At 43.1% G+C, this 20,884-nt stretch overlaps 1 protein-coding gene across 1 annotated transcript; it reads left to right on the top strand.

The window, feature by feature from the left end:
* The first annotated feature begins 4,099 nt into the window (after positions 1-4,099).
* Positions 4,100-19,080, top strand: LOC306785226 (equilibrative nucleoside transporter 1-like). The gene is made up of 13 exons (XM_079279514.1): positions 4,100-4,214; positions 5,345-5,408; positions 7,795-7,876; positions 8,246-8,418; positions 9,185-9,324; positions 11,405-11,539; positions 14,642-14,739; positions 16,071-16,149; positions 16,655-16,713; positions 17,001-17,109; positions 17,820-17,905; positions 18,342-18,541; positions 18,916-19,080. The coding sequence occupies exons 2-13, from the start codon at positions 5,383-5,385 to the stop codon at positions 19,025-19,027; spliced, it is 1,299 nt and encodes a 432-aa protein (XP_079135640.1). The 5' UTR covers positions 4,100-4,214; positions 5,345-5,382; the 3' UTR covers positions 19,028-19,080.
* Positions 19,081-20,884: the final 1,804 nt, after the last annotated feature.

The raw sequence follows: 20,884 nt of genomic DNA, 5'->3' as shown, positions 1-20,884 counted from the left end.
AAAGTCACTTTCCTATAGTATTTAGACATATAAACGTCCATATATATTCATGAAATTTGACACATAGATTATTTGATATGTATGAATAAATATTATTTACGTTTGGTTGGCGATCGCCGAAGAAAATGACAGCGTAATGACCGGAAAGGGCGTCACGATGGAATCGTTCGAGACAGGCCAAGAGCAGCTGGCGCCGACCGAGGCAGGCCATCGTTACGTTACGTGTTTAGGCCGTTTGTTTGTTCTTTACGTGTTTCGGCGTTTGTTTGTTCTTTACGTGTTTCGGCCGTTTGTTTGTTCTTTCCGTGTTTCGGCCGTTTGTTTGTTCTTTACGTGTTTCGGCCGTTTGTCCGTTACGTGTTTCGGCCGTTTGTTTGTTCTTGACGTGTTTCGGCCGTTTGTTTGTCCTTTACGTATTTCGGCCGCTTGTTTGTCCTTTACGTGTTTCGGCTGTTCTTTTGTCCTCCACGTGTTTCAGATGTGTTTTTATTTGCTGGTCCAGTTGGCTGCTGTCATGTGGATGATGATGTATGTTGGAGCCATCTTTAATGGAGTCACCATCCTAATCCTCCGTGAGACTTCATTTTACCGACTTGTTGGTTTAAATCAGTAGACATATAAACGTCCATATATATTCATGAAATTTGACACGTAGATTATTTGATATGTATGAATAAATATTATTTACGTTTGGTTGGCGATCGCCGAAGAAAATGACAGCGTAATGACCGGAAAGGGCGTCACGATGGGATCGTTCGAGACAGGCCAATAGCAGCTGGCGCCGACCGAGGCAGGCCATCGTTACGTTACGTGTTTAGGCCGTTTGTTTGTTCTTTACGTGTTTCGGCCGTTTGTTTGTTCTTTACGTGTTTCGGCCGTTTGTTTGTTTTTACGTGTTTCGGCCGTTTGTTTGTTTTTACGTGTTTCAGCCGTTTGTTTGTTCTTGACGTGTTTCAGCCGTTTGTTTGTTCTTGACGTGTTTCGGCCGTTTGTTTGTTCTTTACGTGTTTCGGCTGTTTGTTTGTCCTCTACGTGTTTCAGCCGTTTGTTTGTCCTCTACGTGTTTCAGCCGTTTGTTTGTTCTTTACGTGTTTCGGCCGTTTGTTTGTTCTTTACGTGTTTCAGCCGTTTGTTTGTCCTCTACGTGTTTCAGTCGTTTGTTTGTTCTTTACGTGTTTCAGCCGTTTGTTTGTTCTTTACGTGTTTCAGCCGTTTGTTTGTTCTTTACGTGTTTCAGCTGTTTGTTTGTTCTTGACGTGTTTCGGCCATTTGTTTGTCCTTTACGGTTTTCGGCGTTTGTTTGTCCTCCACGTGTTTCAGCCGTTTGTTTGTTCTTTACGTGTTTCAGCCGTTTGTTTGTTCTTTACGTGTTTCAGCTGTTTGTTTGTTCTTTACGTGTTTCAGCCGTTTGTTTGTTCTTTACGTGTTTCGGCCGTTTGTTTGTCCTTTACGTGTTTCGGCCGTTTGTTTGTTCTTTACGTGTTTCGGCCGTTTGTTTGTATTTACGTGTTTCGGCCGTTTGTTTGTTCTTTACGTGTTTCGGCCGTTTGTTTGTTCTTTACGTGTTTCGGCCGTTTGTTTGTTTTTACGTGTTTCGGCCGTTTGTTTGTTTTTACGTGTTTCAGCCGTTTGTTTGTTCTTGACGTGTTTCAGCCGTTTGTTTGTTCTTGACGTGTTTCGGCCGTTTGTTTGTTCTTTACGTGTTTCGGCTGTTTGTTTGTCCTCTACGTGTTTCAGCCGTTTGTTTGTCCTCTACGTGTTTCAGCCGTTTGTTTGTTCTTTACGTGTTTCGGCCGTTTGTTTGTTCTTTACGTGTTTCAGCCGTTTGTTTGTCCTCTACGTGTTTCAGTCGTTTGTTTGTTCTTTACGTGTTTCAGCCGTTTGTTTGTTCTTTACGTGTTTCAGCCGTTTGTTTGTTCTTTACGTGTTTCAGCTGTTTGTTTGTTCTTGACGTGTTTCGGCCATTTGTTTGTCCTTTACGGTTTTCGGCGTTTGTTTGTCCTCCACGTGTTTCAGCCGTTTGTTTGTTCTTTACGTGTTTCAGCCGTTTGTTTGTTCTTTACGTGTTTCAGCTGTTTGTTTGTTCTTTACGTGTTTCAGCCGTTTGTTTGTTCTTTACGTGTTTCGGCCGTTTGTTTGTCCTTTACGTGTTTCGGCCGTTTGTTTGTCCTTTACGTGTTTCGGCCGCTTGTTTGTCCTTTACGTGTTTCGGCCGTTTGTTTGTCCTTTACGTGTTTCGGCCGTTTGTTTGTCCTTTACGTGTTTCGGCCGCTTGTTTGTCCTTTACGTGTTTCGGCCGCTTGTTTGTCCTTTACGTGTTTCGGCCGTTTGTTTGTCCTTTACGTGTTTCGGCCGTTTGTTTGTTCTTTACGTGTTTCGGCTGTTCTTTTGTCCTCCACGTGTTTCAGATGTGTTTTTATTTGCTGGTCCAGTTGGCTGCTGTCATGTGGATGATGATGTATGTTGGAGCCATCTTTAATGGAGTCACCATCCTAATCCTCAGTGAGACTTCATTTTACCGACTTGTTGGTTTAAATCAGTAGAAACAAACTAACGAAGTCTTCTTTCTCAACCATGACATCACGTTCTTCACCACACCTCTGATCTACCAGAAGAAAAAGGTAACGCAGAATAATGTGTTTTGGTTTCATGAATTTGATCATCTGATACTAACAGAACATGCATCAAAAATGAGACGAACATTAAAGAACCTTTGTTCTGAATGTTTCAGCCAAATCATTTGTTTCTGCTTACACCTTCTATAGTTTCTATATATTCTTCTATAGTAGCTGTTCCTGACAGCATGCAGCCAAACTCATGCTTTTCTCAGAAAAGGGCCACAAACTGCTACAAATGTATGATGTTTAGATATTAAAAGTATTGAATTATGTTCCTATTCTAACTCATTGTACCCCGAAATAACTTAAAAATGCCCCAAAAGTACTATTAATTTGATTGAATATGCAAATTAACTGTATACAACTTACTCTGTGCTTCTACTTCAGAGGAAAACATTGTAGAAATATATCTACCTGACAGAGAAATGTTCAGATTCAGATTTGATATTCATATTAGAATTAAAAGCTCCGCCTGGAAAATAAATGAATGTGCTGTTAATGCCTCTCTTTCACGCTTCATTAACGTAAACATTTAAATGCAATACTTTTACTGTGCAGTGTTTTACTATTAATGGATTTACTTTGGAAGCATTGTTGAGGACTTCTTCTGTCGCTGCCGATACGAACGTCCCAATGAGAGCGTGAAACGTAGAGCTAGACAGTTGTCTGTGTTATAGAGCAGAGCATGAACTCAATGAGACGACTCCCACCGAGATATCAACGACTGTCTCAGTGCAAAAGCCAACAAGTTCAAATGTGTCACTGATTCAGACTATTAAGGGTTGTTTTATCATCCGATTATTGATACATATTGATCAATAAACCATGCTTCTTACGTGTGTGTGCGTGCGTGCGTGCACAGATTGATCGGTACATTGAGTTGATTGAGTCCAGAGTGGAGGAGACGCTGCAGAAGTGAGTTCACATATAACTAATACTCCTATCAGTACCTTCTGTGTGTACTAATACTCCTATCAGTACCTTCTGTGTGTACTAATACTCCCATCAGTACCTTCTGTGTGTACTAATACTCCCATCAGTACCTTCTGTGTGTACTAATACTCCCATCAGTACCTTCTGTGTGTACTAATACTCCCATCAGTACCTTCTGTGTGTACTAATACTCCCATCAGTACCTTCTGTGTGGTAGTCATTCAATGGCGCTCTGGTCGTAGCAGACACACCTGACAGACATCTGCACTCTACTCAGTGCACCTTTCCAGTTATCTGGTTGTTCTGTTATCACATATTCAGCATTTACACAGAAACAAAGTCCACTGAACTGACTGATATCAGGGGTCAAAGGTCACCGCAGACAGCAGAACTGATTCTGCTGAAACTGCAGAAAGACGAGAGACAAATGAGAGGAGGACGATCTCTGAGAGAGGAACAAGGACAAGAAAAGACGTGACAGATACAGGAAGAAAGATTTCCCAACTGACTGGAAAGAGACTGAAGAGACCGAAACAGACAGAGTGAGACAGAAGGTGGTTGTAGTCGAGGTAAAACGTGGAGGACATTGAGAACATCTGGACGGCGAGCCTGCTGTCGTGGAGAAACACTGAAGGTAGAAGCTGGAAGTCCATTCTGTTCCTGGTAAGTTGTGAAGAGCTGACATGTTACAGCAGCAGCTCCAGACGTCACCAAGATGCAATCGATTGGTTTTGTGTAAAGTGACATGACGACATTATGCTCGGTCGAGAATGAAGTACGTGCCGTTAGACAGTTGGCCTCTTCAGTTCAGGAAACCATCACAAAGGTTCAACTTTAGGGAACCAAAGCACAACTCTTTGGGATGTGTGGTGTCGAACATCGGTGTTGTGGTTGAAGACCGGTTCATAGTCGCGCGTTTGCGTTTCATTTGTGTTTCCACCACAACAAAGGTGCCAAATTAACTTTCCATTCGTATTGTTTTCATCCTGAACACAAACTATCTGCGTCCATGTAAAACCAGGAGATTGAACTTTGTGACTATTTTGCAATCTGCCATGATGCTGTGATGAATAAAAAGGGATGATCACAATTAACTGATAACCGTTGAAATAAAAAGTAAAGCAAAAGTCACCGTCATTGATCCAGCTCAAAGGTCAGCTCACCTTCAGACAGACACATAACTGACCACCTGCATGTGAACGAACAATAGTTGATGGGATGGAGACTTACTGGGAAAGTGAAGAAAGTGTCCACGACAATGCACGCAATGTTTCGGCTAATAGGCAATAGTTGCCTGTTCTGCAGGTCCACTGCAGTGGGCGGTGAATGATGAATGGAACCAGTCTGTGCACCGTTGCAGCCGGGTAATAGTCCGGCAGTCAGCATGCAAAGCTCTAATTCTGTGGGTTGAAGGTTAATGATTGAAAAACAACTTGAAAGTCAGCAGTAGAGTCTTATTCCCTCGCATTGCACCGACGTTAACAGACACCGACGGGCTTCTGTTCATGGACGCTTGCAGACGCATAGAGCGGCGTTCACAAACATCAGCTGCCGTTTGAAAACACGTTTCTAAACGGCAGCTGGCGATATGAACCCATATTAAGACATCGGCGGTCGGGAGGAGCCACGAGGAATGACATCATGGACTTAACGTAACAGAGTCGCCTGTACGTACTGATGTTGTTGCTCTTCTGAAGTAAAGATCTTGACCTCTTTTGTTATATAAGTGTCTATTTTGATGTCTTTTACTTTGTCTTGTATCTGAAGTCTGAGTTATTTTCTTTCTGTATCAGTTCATCAGGTCTTCAGTTGATCAGATCCTCAGAGCATAATGGCCGTCAGCTCACCGAGAGACAAGTAAGTCTCCCCCTGTTAAGTTCAAGAAGAAATCATGAATACTGCAGATGTTCAGATGTTCACAGAGTTTCCAGTTGAAGTTTCTGATAATTCTGATTGATTGACATTTATTACAGAAGCTAATATCTAAAGAAGAGTTATTGTTAGTTGGGGGGAAGTAGCTCAGTACGTAAGGGTTTTGGCTTGGAAACTGGAGGGTAGCAGGTATATATGTCCCAGACGGACCAGGTACGGAGTGTGGACCGGTAACTGGAGAGGTGAGAGTACACCTCATGGGCTCTGCCGAGATGCCCTTGAGCAAGGACTTCAAAACCCATCATTCTGACATCTATCTACATTTGATGTTACGGTTTGTGCTTATGTAGAAAAAAAACACAGAATTGAAATATAGCCTTTATGTTATAGTGGAACCCTCTACCTCTACCAGCATCACCTTCAGTAGAGTGTGATCCAGGTGGTCTACCTCTACCAGCATCACCTTCAGTAGAGTGTGATCCAGGTGGTCTACCTCTACCAGCATCACCTTCAGTAGAGTGTGATCCAGGTGGTCCAACTCTACCAGCATCACCTTCAGTAGAGTGTGATCCAGGTGGTCCACCTCTACCAGCATCACCTTCAGTAGAGTGTGATCCAGGTGGTCTACCTCTACCAGCATCACCTTCAGTAGAGTGTGATCCAGGTGGTCCACCTCTACCAGCATCACCTTCAGTAGAGTGTGATCCAGGTGGTCCACCTCTACCAGCATCACCTTCAGTAGAGTGTGATCCAGGTGGTCTACCTCTACCAGCATCACCTTCAGTAGAGTGTGATCCAGGTGGTCCACCTCTACCAGCATCACCTTCAGTAGAGTGTGATCCAGGTGGTCTACCTCTACCAGCATCACCTTCAGTAGAGTGTGATCCAGGTGGTCTACCTCTACCAGCATCACCTTCAGTAGAGTGTGATCCAGGTGGTCTACCTCTACCAGCATCACCTTCAGTAGAGTGTGATCCAGGTGGTCCACCTCTACCAGCATCACCTTCAGTAGAGTGTGATCCAGGTGGTCCACCTCTACCAGCATCACCTTCAGTAGAGTGTGATCCAGGTGGTCTACCTCTACCAGCATCACCTTCAGTAGAGTGTGATCCAGGTGGTCCACCTCTACCAGCATCACCTTCAGTAGAGTGTGATCCAGGTGGTCTACCTCTACCAGCATCACCTTCAGTAGAGTGTGATCCAGGTGGTCTACCTCTACCAGCATCACCTTCAGTAGAGTGTGATCCAGGTGGTCCACCTCTACCAGCATCACCTTCAGTAGAGTGTGATCCAGGTGGTCTACCTCTACCAGCATCACCTTCAGTAGAGTGTGATCCAGGTGGTCTACCTCTACCAGCATCACCTTCAGTAGAGTGTGATCCAGGTGGTCCACCTCTACCAGCATCACCTTCAGTAGAGTGTGATCCAGGTGGTCTACCTCTACCAGCATCACCTTCAGTAGAGTGTGATCCAGGTGGTCTACCTCTACCAGCATCACCTTCAGTAGAGTGTGATCCAGGTGGTCTACCTCTACCAGCATCACCTTCAGTAGAGTGTGATCCAGGTGGTCTACCTCTACCAGCATCACCTTCAGTAGAGTGTGATCCAGGTGGTCTACCTCTACCAGCATCACCTTCAGTAGAGTGTGATCCAGGTGGTCCACCTCTACCAGCATCACCTTCAGTAGAGTGTGATCCAGGTGGTCTACCTCTACCAGCATCACCTTCAGTAGAGTGTGATCCAGGTGGTCTACCTCTACCAGCATCACCTTCAGTAGAGTGTGATCCAGGTGGTCCACCTCTACCAGCATCACCTTCAGTAGAGTGTGATCCAGGTGGTCTACCTCTACCAGCATCACCTTCAGTAGAGTGTGATCCAGGTGGTCCACCTCTACCAGCATCACCTTCAGTAGAGTGTGATCCAGGTGGTCCACCTCTACCAGCATCACCTTCAGTAGAGTGTGATCCAGGTGGTCTACCTCTACCAGCATCACCTTCAGTAGAGTGTGATCCAGGTGGTCTACCTCTACCAGCATCACCTTCAGTAGAGTGTGATCCAGGTGGTCTACCTCTACCAGCATCACCTTCAGTAGAGTGTGATCCAGGTGGTCCACCTCTACCAGCATCACCTTCAGTAGAGTGTGATCCAGGTGGTCCACCTCTACCAGCATCACCTTCAGTAGAGTGTGATCCAGGTGGTCTACCTCTGCCAGCCAGATGGCTGGCAGCTGTTTGATTTAAAACTGAAGATCATATTAACGGTTTGGGTTAAGGTTCCCAAAGTACAGTAAAAACACCACAGTCTGTTGCTCACAGTGGTTTTGTGTAAGTTTCACGATAAATTATTTTATTTTGAAAACATCTTCCTGCAGGTATTTTGGCGTGTGGCTGATCTTCTTCATGCTCGGCTTGGGGACGCTGCTGCCCTGGAACTTCTTCATGACTGCTACCGTGGTATGATGTCACTTCCTGTCTGTTATCCATCACACACATCATATTCTGCTAATGAACCAGCTTTTATTTTGAAGGATGGAGAATTGAAACATTGTTCACATTGTTCTGCCATATTATAGTATGTGTATTATATTAAAGTAAAGATGAACTCATCATTGTTACTGTTCACATTATTGTCTAATCTAACTGTACAAACATTTATTTTTAATGTGCAACATTTCCTCCTATTTGAGTCACGTTTGTAGTTTCTATGTGTGTGTTTATAGATCTTAATGTGTTTGGTAGGAACCAATGGGATTGGAGCTGAGAGCCGCATGTTGGTTTGAGTCTGCGTTATGTACATGAACAGAACTGTGTCTGTGTCTTCAGTACTTCACCAGCCGTCTGACGGACTCCTCATTGGTTGATTCTTCAGCCAATCAGACAGAGGCATCAAGTGACCATCGCAGCCTTCTGGAGGCCAAATTCAACAATGTGATGACGCTGTGCGCCATGCTGCCGCTGCTCTTCTGCACCTGCCTCAACTCCTTCCTGCACACGCTGTGAGTACCACAACATATCAGTACCAATGAAGAAGAGTCCTACACGACTCTGAACCCACTGGACCCGTGTCGTCCTTTTTCTATTGTTGCTGCTACTCTTCTCTCTTAGTACCGGTGCTGTCTCATGCATCTCGTCTGTTGTGATGTTCATTCTGTACACATGACGTCTATTGAGTCTCTGTTGAGCTCTGAGGTTCTCATGAGGGATGTGAGGGTCAAAGGTCAGAGGATGTCGTATGTGTACAGATCGTAAAGCCCTCGAAGGAAATGAATTCATAGCAGATTGAAGCAAACAAGGTGATTCAAAGCACTTTGCCTGAAACATGAAGACACAAATGAATGTAAATACAATTTAAAACTGTAATTTAAGAGTCAAGAGAATCGAAAATAAAAAGCAGCTGAATTCAACAGAAGAGGCATCAGATAGAATGAAACAGTGTCAGACATGTTTTATAGAGGGAGCAGCTGAGCTGCAGTTTTCTGGGACTTTATTCCAGACGTAAGACGCACATCAGCCGGTGTTCAGTGTGTCTCTGAGGACGCAGACCCGTCCCAGGTCATCCGAGAGGTCTGGCTGCTCCGTAACACAGCAGGAGGTTCACTGTAGATGCTGTTCAGTGTGACATCATCAACACATTCATACATCATAAGATAATAGAATGTGTTGGACTGGTCAGCTCTCGTTCAGTGTCTCTGACTCTGCTGCTCTTCTTCTTCATGTAACTCCCGGAGCTCTCAGATGATTGCTTGAGCTTCTCTGTGTCAGTATTCCTCAGCATCTGCGCGTGATGGGCAGTCTGCTCGTCATCATGTTCGTCTTCATCGCCACCGCCGTCCTCGTCAGAGTTCCTCTGGAGCCGCTGCCCTTCTTCTCCGTCACCATGGTGAAGATCGTCATCATCAACTGTGAGTTGTTTTGTGTTTGTTTGTTACGGTTCAACTTTTACACTTTGTTCTTATTCATTTAACTCTTATTTGGGTGAAACCTGGAACAATAACTGGAAATGATGTGAATGTTTACTCCAATCGGCCACATGGTGGCGCTGCTGTTAAGGCCCAAAGATGTGAATTATTTTCGAAGGTGATCTACAGAAAAGCCTCTTGGACCTTAAGACTCCGCCTTTTCTCCTCCCAGACCGGACGTCTGATTGCTGCCAAATCTTCCGTGGATCATAATTTGACAAATCAATTATTAAATAATAATTATTAAACCTTTTTAAAAGCTTGTTGATAACCAATTCATTCATTAACTTCCAACGGGCTCAACACATAGAACATGTGTACAACAGTCGTCATGTTGTGTCTGTCGCTCTGTCTCTCTCTCTGTATGTCTCCCTGTCTCTCTCTCTCTGTCTGTCTGTCTCTCTGTCTCTCTCTCTCTCTCTGTCTGTCTCTCTCTCTGTCTCCCTGTCTCTCTGTCTCTCTGTCTCTCTGTCTCTCTGTCTCTCTCTCTCTCTGTCTGTCTCTCTCTCTGTCTCTCTCTCTCTGTCTCTCTCTGCCTGTCTCTCTGTCTCTCTCCCTGTCTGTCTCTATGTCTGTCTCTCTGTCTCTCTCTCTGTCTCTCTCTCTGTCTGTCTCTCTGTCTGTCTCTCTGTCTGTCTCCCTGTCTGTCTCTCTGTCTCTCTCTCTGTCTCTCTCCCTGTCTGTCTCTCTGTCTGTCTCTCTGTCTCTCTCTGCCTGTCTCTCTGTCTCTCTCCCTGTCTGTCTCTATGTCTGTCTCTCTGTCTCTCTCTCTGTCTCTCTCTCTGTCTGTCTCTCTGTCTGTCTCCCTGTCTGTCTCTCTGTCTCTCTCTCTGTCTCTCTCTCTGTCTCTCTCTGCCTGTCTCTCTGTCTCTCTCCCTGTCTGTCTCTCTGTCTGTCTCTCTCCCTGTCTCTCTCCCTGTCTGTCTCCCTGTCTGTCTCCCTGTCTCTCTCCCTGTCTGTCTCTCTCCCTGTCTGTCTCCCTGTCTCTCTCTCTGTCTCTCTCCCTGTCTGTCTCTCTGTCTCTCTCCCTGTCTGTCTGTCTCTCTGTCTCTCTCCCTGTCTGTCTCTCTGTCTGTCTCTCTCCCTGTCTCTCTCCCTGTCTCTCTCCCTGTCTGTCTCTCTGTCTCTCTCCCTGTCTGTCTCTCTGTCTGTCTCCCTGTCTGTCTGTCTCCCTGTCTCTCTCCCTGTCTGTCTCTCTCCCTGTCTGTCTCTCTGTCTCTCTCCCTGTCTGTCTCTCTGTCTCTCTCCCTGTCTGTCTGTCTCTCTGTCGCTCTCCCTGTCTGTCTCCCTGTCTGTCTGTCTCTCTGTCTCTCTCTCTGTCTGTCTCTCTCCCTGTCTCTCTCCCTGTCTCTCTCCCTGTCTGTCTCCCTGTCTGTCTCCCTGTCTGTCTGTCTCCCTGTCTCTCTCCCTGTCTGTCTCTCTCCCTGTCTGTCTCTCTGTCTCTCTCCCTGTCTGTCTGTCTCTCTGTCTCTCTCCCTGTCTGTCTCTCTGTCTCTCTCCCTGTCTGTCTCCCTGTCTGTCTGTCTCTCTGTCTCTCTCTCTGTCTGTCTCTCTCCCTGTCTCTCTCCCTGTCTCTCTCCCTGTCTCTCTCCCTGTCTGTCTCCCTGTCTGTCTCCCTGTCTGTCTCTCTCTCTGTCTCTCTCCCTGTCTGTCTCTCTGTCTCTCTCCCTGTCTCTCTCCCTGTCTGTCTCTCTGTCTGTCTCCCTGTCTGTCTCTCTCCCTGTCTGTCTCCCTGTCTGTCTCTCTGTCTGTCTCCCTGTCTGTCTCTCTCTCTGTCTCCCTCCCTGTCTCTCTCCCTGTCTCTCTCCCTGTCTCTCTCCCTGTCTGTCTCCCTGTCTGTCTCCCTGTCTGTCTGTCTCCCTGTCTCTCTCCCTGTCTGTCTCTCTCCCTGTCTGTCTCCCTGTCTCTCTCTCTGTCTCTCTCCCTGTCTGTCTCTCTGTCTCTCTCCCTGTCTCTCTCCCTGTCTCTCTCCCTGTCTGTCTGTCTCTCTGTCTCTCTCCCTGTCTGTCTCTCTGTCTCTCAGCCTTTGGGGCGGTGCTTCAGGGCAGTCTGTTCGGGATGGCTGCGTTGCTGCCGGCTTCGTACACGACTCCGATCATGAGCGGTCAGGGACTCGCTGGAACCTTTGCTGCCTTTGCTATGATCTGTGCCATCGCAAGTATGATCGACAAGTCCTTACTAACGGCTCAATAACTAATCAGTAACCCATCAGTAACTCATCAGTAACTTATCAATAACTCATCAGTAACTCATCAATAACTCATCAGTAACTTATGAATAACCCATCAGTAACCCATCAGTAACTCATCAGTAACTTATGAATAACCCATCAGTAACTTATGAATAACCCATCAGTAACTCATCAATAACTCATCAGTAACTCATCAGTAACTTATGAATAACCCATCAGTAACTCATCAATAACTCATCAGTAACTTATCAATAACCCATCAGTAACTCATCAGTAACTCATCAGTAACTTATGAATAACCCATCAGTAACTCATCAATAACTCATCAGTAACTTATCAATAACCCATCAGTAACCCATCAGTAACTCATCAGTAACTTATCAATAACTCATCAGTAACTTATCAATAACTCATCAGTAACTTATGAATAACCCATCAGTAACTTATGAATAACCCATCAGTAACTTATGAATAACCCATCAGTAACTCATCAATAACTCATCAGTAACCCATCAGTAACTCATCAGTAACTTATGAATAACCCATCAGTAACTCATCAATAACTCATCAGTAACTTATGAATAACCCATCAGTAACCCATCAGTAACTCATCAGTAACTTATGAATAACCCATCAGTAACTCATCAATAACTCATCAGTAACTCATCAGTAACTTATGAATAACCCATCAGTAACTCATCAATAACTCATCAGTAACTCATCAATAACTCATCAGTAACTCATCAGTAACTTATGAATAACCCATCAGTAACTTATCAATAACTCATCAGTAACTTATGAATAACCCATCAGTAACCCATCAGTAACTCATCAGTAACTTATCAATAACTCATCAGTAACTTATCAATAACTCATCAGTAACTTATGAATAACCCATCAGTAACCCATCAGTAACTCATCAGTAACTTATGAATAACCCATCAGTAACTCATCAATAACTCATCAGTAACTTATCAATAACTCATCAGTAACTTATCAATAACTCATCAGTAACTTATCAATAACTCATCAGTAACTTATCAATAACTCATCAGTAACTTATGAATAACCCATCAGTAACTTATCAATAACTCATCAGTAACTTATCAATAACTCATCAGTAACTTATGAATAACTCATAAGTAACTTATCAATAACTCATCAGTAACTTATGAATAACCCATCAGTAACTCATCAGTAACTTATGAATAACCCATCAGTAACCCATCAGTAACTCATCAGTAACTTATCAATAACTCATCAGTAACTTATCAATAACTCATCAGTAACTTATGAATAACCCATCAGTAACTTATGAATAACCCATCAGTAACCCATCAGTAACTCATCAGTAACTTATGAATAACCCATCAGTAACCCATCAGTAACTCATCAGTAACTTATGAATAACCCATCAGTAACTTATGAATAACCCATCAGTAACCCATCAGTAACTCATCAGTAACTTATGAATAACCCATCAGTAACTCATCAATAACTCATCAGTAACTTATCAATAACTCATCAGTAACTTATGAATAACCCATCAGTAACTCATCAATAACTCATCAGTAACTTATCAATAACTCATCAGTAACTCATCAATAACTCATCAGTAACTTATGAATAACCCATCAGTAACTGATCAGTAACTTATCAATAACTCATCAGTAACTTATCAATAACTCATCAGTAACTTATCAATAACTCATCAGTAACTTATCAATAACTCATCAGTAACTTATGAATAACCCATCAGTAACTCATCAATAACTCATCAGTAACTTATCAATAACCCATCAGTAACCCATCAGTAACTCATCAGTAACTTATGAATAACCCATCAGTAACTCATCAGTAACTTATCAATAACTCATCAGTAACTTATGAATAACCCATCAGTAACTTATGAATAACCCATCAGTAACCCATCAGTAACTTATCAATAACTCATCAGTAACTTATCAATAACTCATCAGTAACTTATCAATAACCCATCAGTAACTTATCAATAACCCATCAGTAACTCATCAATAACTCATCAGTAACTTATCAATAACTCATCAGTAACTTATCAATAACTCATCAGTAACTTATCAATAACTCATCAGTAACTTATCAATAACTCATCAGTAACTTATCAATAACTCATCAGTAACTTATCAATAACTCATCAGTAACTTATCAATAACTCATCAGTAACTTATCAATAACTCATCAGTAACTTATCAATAACTCATCAGTAACTTATCAATAACCCATCAGTAACTCATCAATAACTCATCAGTAACTTATCAATAACTCATCAGTAACTTATCAATAACTCATCAGTAACTCATCAATAACTCATCAGTAACTCATCAATAACTCATCAGTAACTCATCAATAACTCATCAGTAACTCATCAATAACTTATCAGTGACTCATCAATAACTCATCAGTAACTCATCAATAACTTATCAGTGACTCATCAATAACTCATCAGTAACTCATCAATAACTTATCAGTGACTCATCAATAACTCATCAGTAACTCATCAATAACTCATCAGTAACTCATCAATAACTTATCAGTGACTCATCAATAACTCATCAGTAACTCATCAATAACTTATCAGTAACTCATCAATAACTCATCAGTAACTTATCAATAACTCATCAGTAACTTATCAATAACTCATCAGTAACTCATCAATAACTCATCAGTAACTCATCAATAACTCATCAGTAACTCATCAATAACTCATCAGTAACTCATCAATAACTTATCAGTGACTCATCAATAACTCATCAGTAACTCATCAATAACTTATCAGTGACTCATCAATAACTCATCAGTAACTCATCAATAACTTATCAGTGACTCATCAATAACTCATCAGTAACTTATCAATAACTGATTTAGTTTCATTTGAGAAATTAAAAACATATTTATTGATGATGTAAAAATGATTTACTGTAGAATTCAATCAGTAAATAGTCCTCCTTCTCTCCTCCTCTTCCTCCTCCTCTCCTCCTCTTCATCCTCCTCTCCTCTCTTCCTCCTCTCCTCCTCTTCCTCCTCCTGTAGGTGGCTCAGAGCTTCAAAATGCAGCGTTTGGTTATTTCATCACAGCCTGTTTTGTTATTTTTCTGTCCGTTCTCTCTTACATCCTGCTGCCGAAACTGGTAAATGACACGCACGCACGCACGCACGCACGCACGCACGCACGCACGCACGCACGCACGCACGCACACACACACACACGCACGCATGCACGCACGCACGCACACGCGTGTGCGTGCGTGTTGATGTTAATTAACGTTAACGTTGTGCATCAACATTAAAGGGTAAAGTCTTCCATTCTCATCAGTTTTTGTCAAATTCTGCAAAAATATCTCTTCAACTTGAGAAAAATGATTTCATTCTTTTTTATCAAAATAACTTTTTTAATGACTCATCAGCAAAGCTGGAGAGCAAACTTTTTTTCTGACCGCAAAAAAGCTTATAGTTCTAACTATAAACCTGAGCCAGCCCTAACTATAAACCTGAACCAGCCCTAACTATGTACCTGAACTAGTCCTAACTATGAACCTGAACCAGTCCTAACTATAAACCTGAACCAGCCCTAACTATAAACCTGAACCAGCCCTAACTATAAACCTGAACCAGCCCTAACTATGTACCTGAACTAGTCCTAACTATAAACCTGAACCAGCCCTAACTATAAACCTGAACCAGCCCTAACTATAAACCTGAACCAGCCCTAACTATAAACCTGAACCAGCCCTAACTATAAACCTGAGCCAGCCCTAACTATAAACCTGAGCCAGCCCTAACTATAAACCTGAACCAGCCCTAACTATGTACCTGAACTAGTCCTAACTATAAACCTGAACCAGCCCTAACTATAAACCTGAGCCAGCCCTAACTATAAACCTGAACCAGCCCTAACTATGTACCTGAACTAGTCCTAACTATAAACCTGAACCAGCCCTAACTATAAACCTGAGCCAGCCCTAACTATAAACCTGAACCAGCCCTAACTATGTACCTGAACTAGTCCTAACTATGAACCTGAACCAGTCCTAACTATAAACCTGAACCAGCCCTAACTATGAACCTGAACCAGCCCTAACTATAAACCTGAACCAGCCCTAACTATAAACCTGAACCAGCCCTAACTATAAACCTGAACCAGCCCTAACTATAAACCTGAACCAGTCCTAACTATAAACCTGAACCAGCAGAATAACCGAGATTCTTCCAAATTGGTGGAACGCCATATCCTTTCAAGTTTTCACGATGTTTGATTTAATTACATCATAATACATAATATTACATATCAATACATGATTCTACATAATAATACACAAGTTCAGAGTGAAAGTGGATCTTGTATTTTGTGTATCAGCTGTTTTTTGTTTCGTTCCAGACTACGTCTGATTGGATTATCCAATCAGACTGCATGGTTACTTCACAATGTTTCATATTTTATCTGGTGTGTTTGTGTTTTCAGAAGTTTTTCCAGTTTTATCAGGAAAGAAACAGGAACCAGAGACCAGACGAGGAGAAGTCTGTAAATCTGATGAGCAGAGGTACAAAATAAACAAGTTGAAACTTTAACACAGATCTCAATGTTTACTATTAGCTTAGCTTAGCTTTGTTTGGCTAGCTCATGTTGTTTCTGTACTCTGATACCTCCTCCTTCTTCTCCTCCTCCTCCTCCCTCTCCTCCTCCCTCTCCTCCCTCTCCTCCTCCTCCTCCCTCTCCTCCTCCTCCTCCTCCTCCCTCTCCTCCTCCTCCCTCTCCTCCCTCTCCTCCTCCCTCTCCTCCTCCTCCCTCTCCTCCTCCCTCTCCTCCCTCTCCTCCTCCTCCTCCCTCTCCTCCTCCTCCTCCTCCTCCCTCTCCTCCTCCTCCCTCTCCTCCCTCTCCTCCTCCCTCTCCTCCTCCTCCCTCTCCTCCTCCCTCTCCTCCCTCTCCTCCTCCTCCCTCCCTCTCCTCCTCCCTCTCCTCCTCCCTCTCCTCCTCCTCCTCCTCCTCCTCCTCCTCCTCCTCCCTCTCCTCCTCCCTCTCCTCCTCTCCTCCTCCTGTGAGTGAAGGTGGATCTGCTGACCAGGACCTACAGCAGAGCGTCTCAATGATGAACATCTTTCAGAAGGTCAGAGTCGCAGGGTGTTCACATCGTGTTCTCGCCGCGTTCTCGGCGCGTTCTCGGCGCGTTCTCGGCGCGTTCACGGCGCGTTTTCGGCGTGTTCTCGGTATGTTCTCAGCGTATTCTCAGGTCGTTGATGGATTCACTGACTGACGTCGTTGATGGAATATTCAACGCTCTGCACTCGTTTCTATGTTTGTACGTCATGTTGAGGTGTGGCCGGACACACGTGCACCTTCATGGAATGGTGTCTTCGCTGATTCGATGTGTCTTCCTGCCGGCTGGCTGTTCAGATCTGGCGGCTGGCTCTGCTGGTCTGCTTCACCTTCACCGTCACCATCGGAACGTTTCCCGCCATCACTGCCGACACCAAATCCACCCTCGCTGACGGAGGCTCCTGGGGTAAGTCGTCCCTTTGGGTGTGCTCAGAAAGGGTTTCTTCTTCTGTGGTGGTCTTATGTTTTCAACCATCTCCATACAAGAGCTGATATAAAAGGGCTGCGCTGTGGTTGCCTCACAGCACAGAGGGGCCGGGGATCGAGTCCCCGGCTCGACGGCCCTTCTGTGTGGAGTTAGTGTGTGCTTCACGTGTCAGCGTGGGGCCTCTCACCTCCTCCCACAGTCCACAGACATGCAGCTCAGGGTGGTGGTTTGATAGTCTGGTGAACATATGTGATCAGGATACGCGGTCAAAGATGATGGAAGGATGCAAAGAGAAGATGAGGGACAGAAGTGAACAAAGGCAAGGCATGGAGAGTGTTCACTGAAAGGTCTTTTTCATTAAAGTGTAAGTATTGAAAATAATGTAAAATAAAATATATTTACATATAATTAAATCCATGACAGAAAGATGAGCATTTCAAAGTGGAAAATGTTCAAACAATAAAAGAAGAAGAAGAAGAAGAAGAGTGCTGCTACTGAGTCAGCATTCACACGGAGTACAGTGTGTCTCAGTGTTCTGTCTCGTGCACCTTCAGATGTTTGGTGATGGACAGAAACACCAGAAGAAGAAGAAGTTCTGCACTTTAGCTGATTACTTAAAACCTCGAGAGTCACTTTGTCTCACTTCACAGATCAACTCGCTGTTTGAGTCTTTTTGTTTTCTTCAACAGAGCAGTTCTTCGTCCCGGTCAGCTGCTTCCTGCTCTTCAACCTGTGTGACTGGGCCGGGCGGAGCTTAACGGCCGTCTGTATGTGGGTGAGTTCCATATCGAGCATTACATGTCCTCTGTCTCCACCCGGTTCATGCAGTCTGTCCTCTGTCTCCACCCGGTTCATGCAGTCTGTCCTCTGTCTCCACCCGGTTCATGCAGTCTGTCCTCTGTCTCCACCCGGTTCATGCAGTCTGTCCTCTGTCTCCACCCGGTTCATGCAGTCTGTCCTCTGTCTCAGTTCATGCAGTCTGTCCTCTGTCTCAGTTCATGCAGTCTGTCCTCTGTCTCAGTTCATGCAGTCTGTCCTCTGTCTCAGTTCATGCAGTCTGTCCTCTGTCTCAGTTCATGCAGTCTGTCCTCTGTCTCAGTTCATGCAGTGGCTTGTGATGGTGTGTTCGTCCCTCTCTTGGTGATGTTTAATATTGTGTGTAGATGTCTTGATAAATTGTTGAATTCATGAGTCATTATCTCTGTTTCCAGCCGAGGAAGGACAGCATGGTACTTCCTGTGTCCATCTTGTGTCGTCTCATCTTCATCCCTCTTTTCATGCTGTGTAACGTTCAGCCTCGTCTTCACCTTCCCGTCTTCTTCCATCACGACGGCTGGTTCATCTTCTTCATCATCCTCTTCGCCTTCAGTAATGGATACCTGGCCAGCCTCTGCATGTGCTTTGGTCCAAAGTAAGAAACCGTGGTTACAGTAACGTAACCCTAGTTCTATAAGCAAAGGTTGAGCCCTCAACGGGCCTCGATCGGTAACACTCTGCTCCATGTGTGGAGCCCACAGCACATCCTCTTCAGTGAGCGCTGTGGGAACGAGGTGCTCTGCCTGTGCTCATAGAACCAGGGTTACAGTAACGTAACCTTCTGATGCGTCTGATTACTCACAGTATCATCATCTGCATTCATGATTATATTCATAACATTGAAAATAACCCAAACTGTCTCATGAAAGCACTGCTGTATTCTTGTACATGTAAACTGCATCTTAATTTCTGTAGTTATAAAAACTTATATTTAGTAATAAGTAGGTAATATAGTCCTTGTTGTTTCAGGAATGTTCTCCCTCATGAAGCAGAGACAGCCGGGGCCATCATGGCTTTCTTCCTGTCGCTGGGTTTGGCTTTAGGGGCTTCTCTGTCCTTTCCCTTAAGAGCTCTGGTGTAACTGGAGAACGAGCTCTTCATTACTGGATTAACATGGAAACCAACTGCTTATTACCGCTTCACCTGGAAACAACTTGCTTACCAAAACACCCTGTTTTTATGGGTCATTAAAACATTTATGTTAAAGTTCAAGTCGCCATCTTGCTCCGAGTTACAACTGAAAGTCAAAGTTTTAGATGTTCCAGCACTGCTGACTTCTTCAAGACGAACCTGAATCTTTGAGAAAAGAAGTTGAAAGTTTCTGGTTTTCATGCAGCTACAGACCGAAGAGAACGTCGTGACGTCGGGAACATGAACTCCTGCAGTGAAGTTGATCTGAGACATGACGAGGCCTCTGATGGGACAAAGTGATGGAAAGAGAATGTAGACGTCTCTCTCTCTGTGTATATCTGTATATATATATACAGATATACACACATGTTTCAATATATATGTGTATATATACACATACTGTATATGTATAGGTATGATAAAGTATCATATTTATTATTATTATCTACCCAAGATCTTCCTCGTTGCCGGTGTTTTGGTACATTTTGTAAAAAGCACAAAAACAAGTTTAATGAAATCTGAAGTAAAGAGTCAAAACATCAGAGAGTCGTTCACATTTTGTACCATTTGCACATATATATATATATATATATATGTATATATATATATGTATATATATATATATATATATATATATATATATATATATGTATATATATATATGTATATATATACATATATATATATACATATATATATGTATATATATATATGTATATATATACATATATATATGTATATATATATATATATATATATATATATATATATACATATATATATATACATATATATATATATATATGTGCAAATGGTACAAAATGTGTGTGTGTGTATATATATATATATATATACATATATATATATATATATAGGCAAGGCAAGGCAAGTTTATTTGTATAGCACATTTCAACAACAAGGTAATTCAAAGTGCTTCACATAAAACCATTAAAAGCATCAAAACATAAGGCAAAAGAAAAGGAGATTTAAAACAATTAAAGAAACAGTGTAAGAAATAAAATTCAGTCGTAAAAAGTAAAGGAGATTTAAAACATACATTGAAACAATAATTGATGTCTCCCTGAGACATTGCGCTGCACGCAATCAACCATACACTGCCGCAATTCTGCAATTACTCGCACACAAACCACGTCTGGAAAAGATCTCTGCCGATCTGCGTTTCATAGTGTACGCCTTGCACGAACTCGGTCCCGGAGGAAATGGCGATATATTGTGCAGTCCTTTTAAAACCATTAAAAGCATCAAAACATAAGGCAAAAGAAAAGGAGATTTAACAGCAATTAAGAACAGTGTAAGAAATAAAATGCAGTAGTAAAATGCAGAAATGCAGGAAATTGATTAATATATTAATTGAATGTGGTTCAATTAAAGGCAGCAGCAAACAGAAAAGTCTTCAATCTTGATTTAAATGAGCTGAGGGTCTCAGCAGACCTGCAGCTTTCTGGGACTTTGTTCCAGATATGTGGAGCAGAAAAACTGAACGCTGCTTCTCCATGTTTAGTTCTGACTCTGGGAACAGAAAGTAGACCGGTCCCAGACGACCTGAGGGGTCGGGATGGTTCATAAGGTAGCAGCAGATCAGAGATGTATTTTGGCCCTAAACCATTCAGTGCTTTGTAAACCAACAGCAGCATTTTAAAGTCAATTCTTTGTTGGACAGGAAGCCAGTGCAAAGACATCAGAACTGGAGTGATGTGATCCACCCTCCTGGTCTTAGTGAGGACTCGAGCTGCAGCGTTCTGAATCAGCTGCAGCTTTCTGACGGACTTTTTACAGAGACCTGTAA

This window comes from Melanostigma gelatinosum (genome assembly GCF_949748355.1).
Source record: "Melanostigma gelatinosum genome assembly, chromosome: 11".
Classification (NCBI taxonomy): Eukaryota; Metazoa; Chordata; class Actinopteri; order Perciformes; family Zoarcidae; genus Melanostigma; species Melanostigma gelatinosum.
The sequence above is the reverse complement of the archived record's forward strand: the minus strand, read 5'-3'. Positions and strand labels throughout refer to the sequence as shown.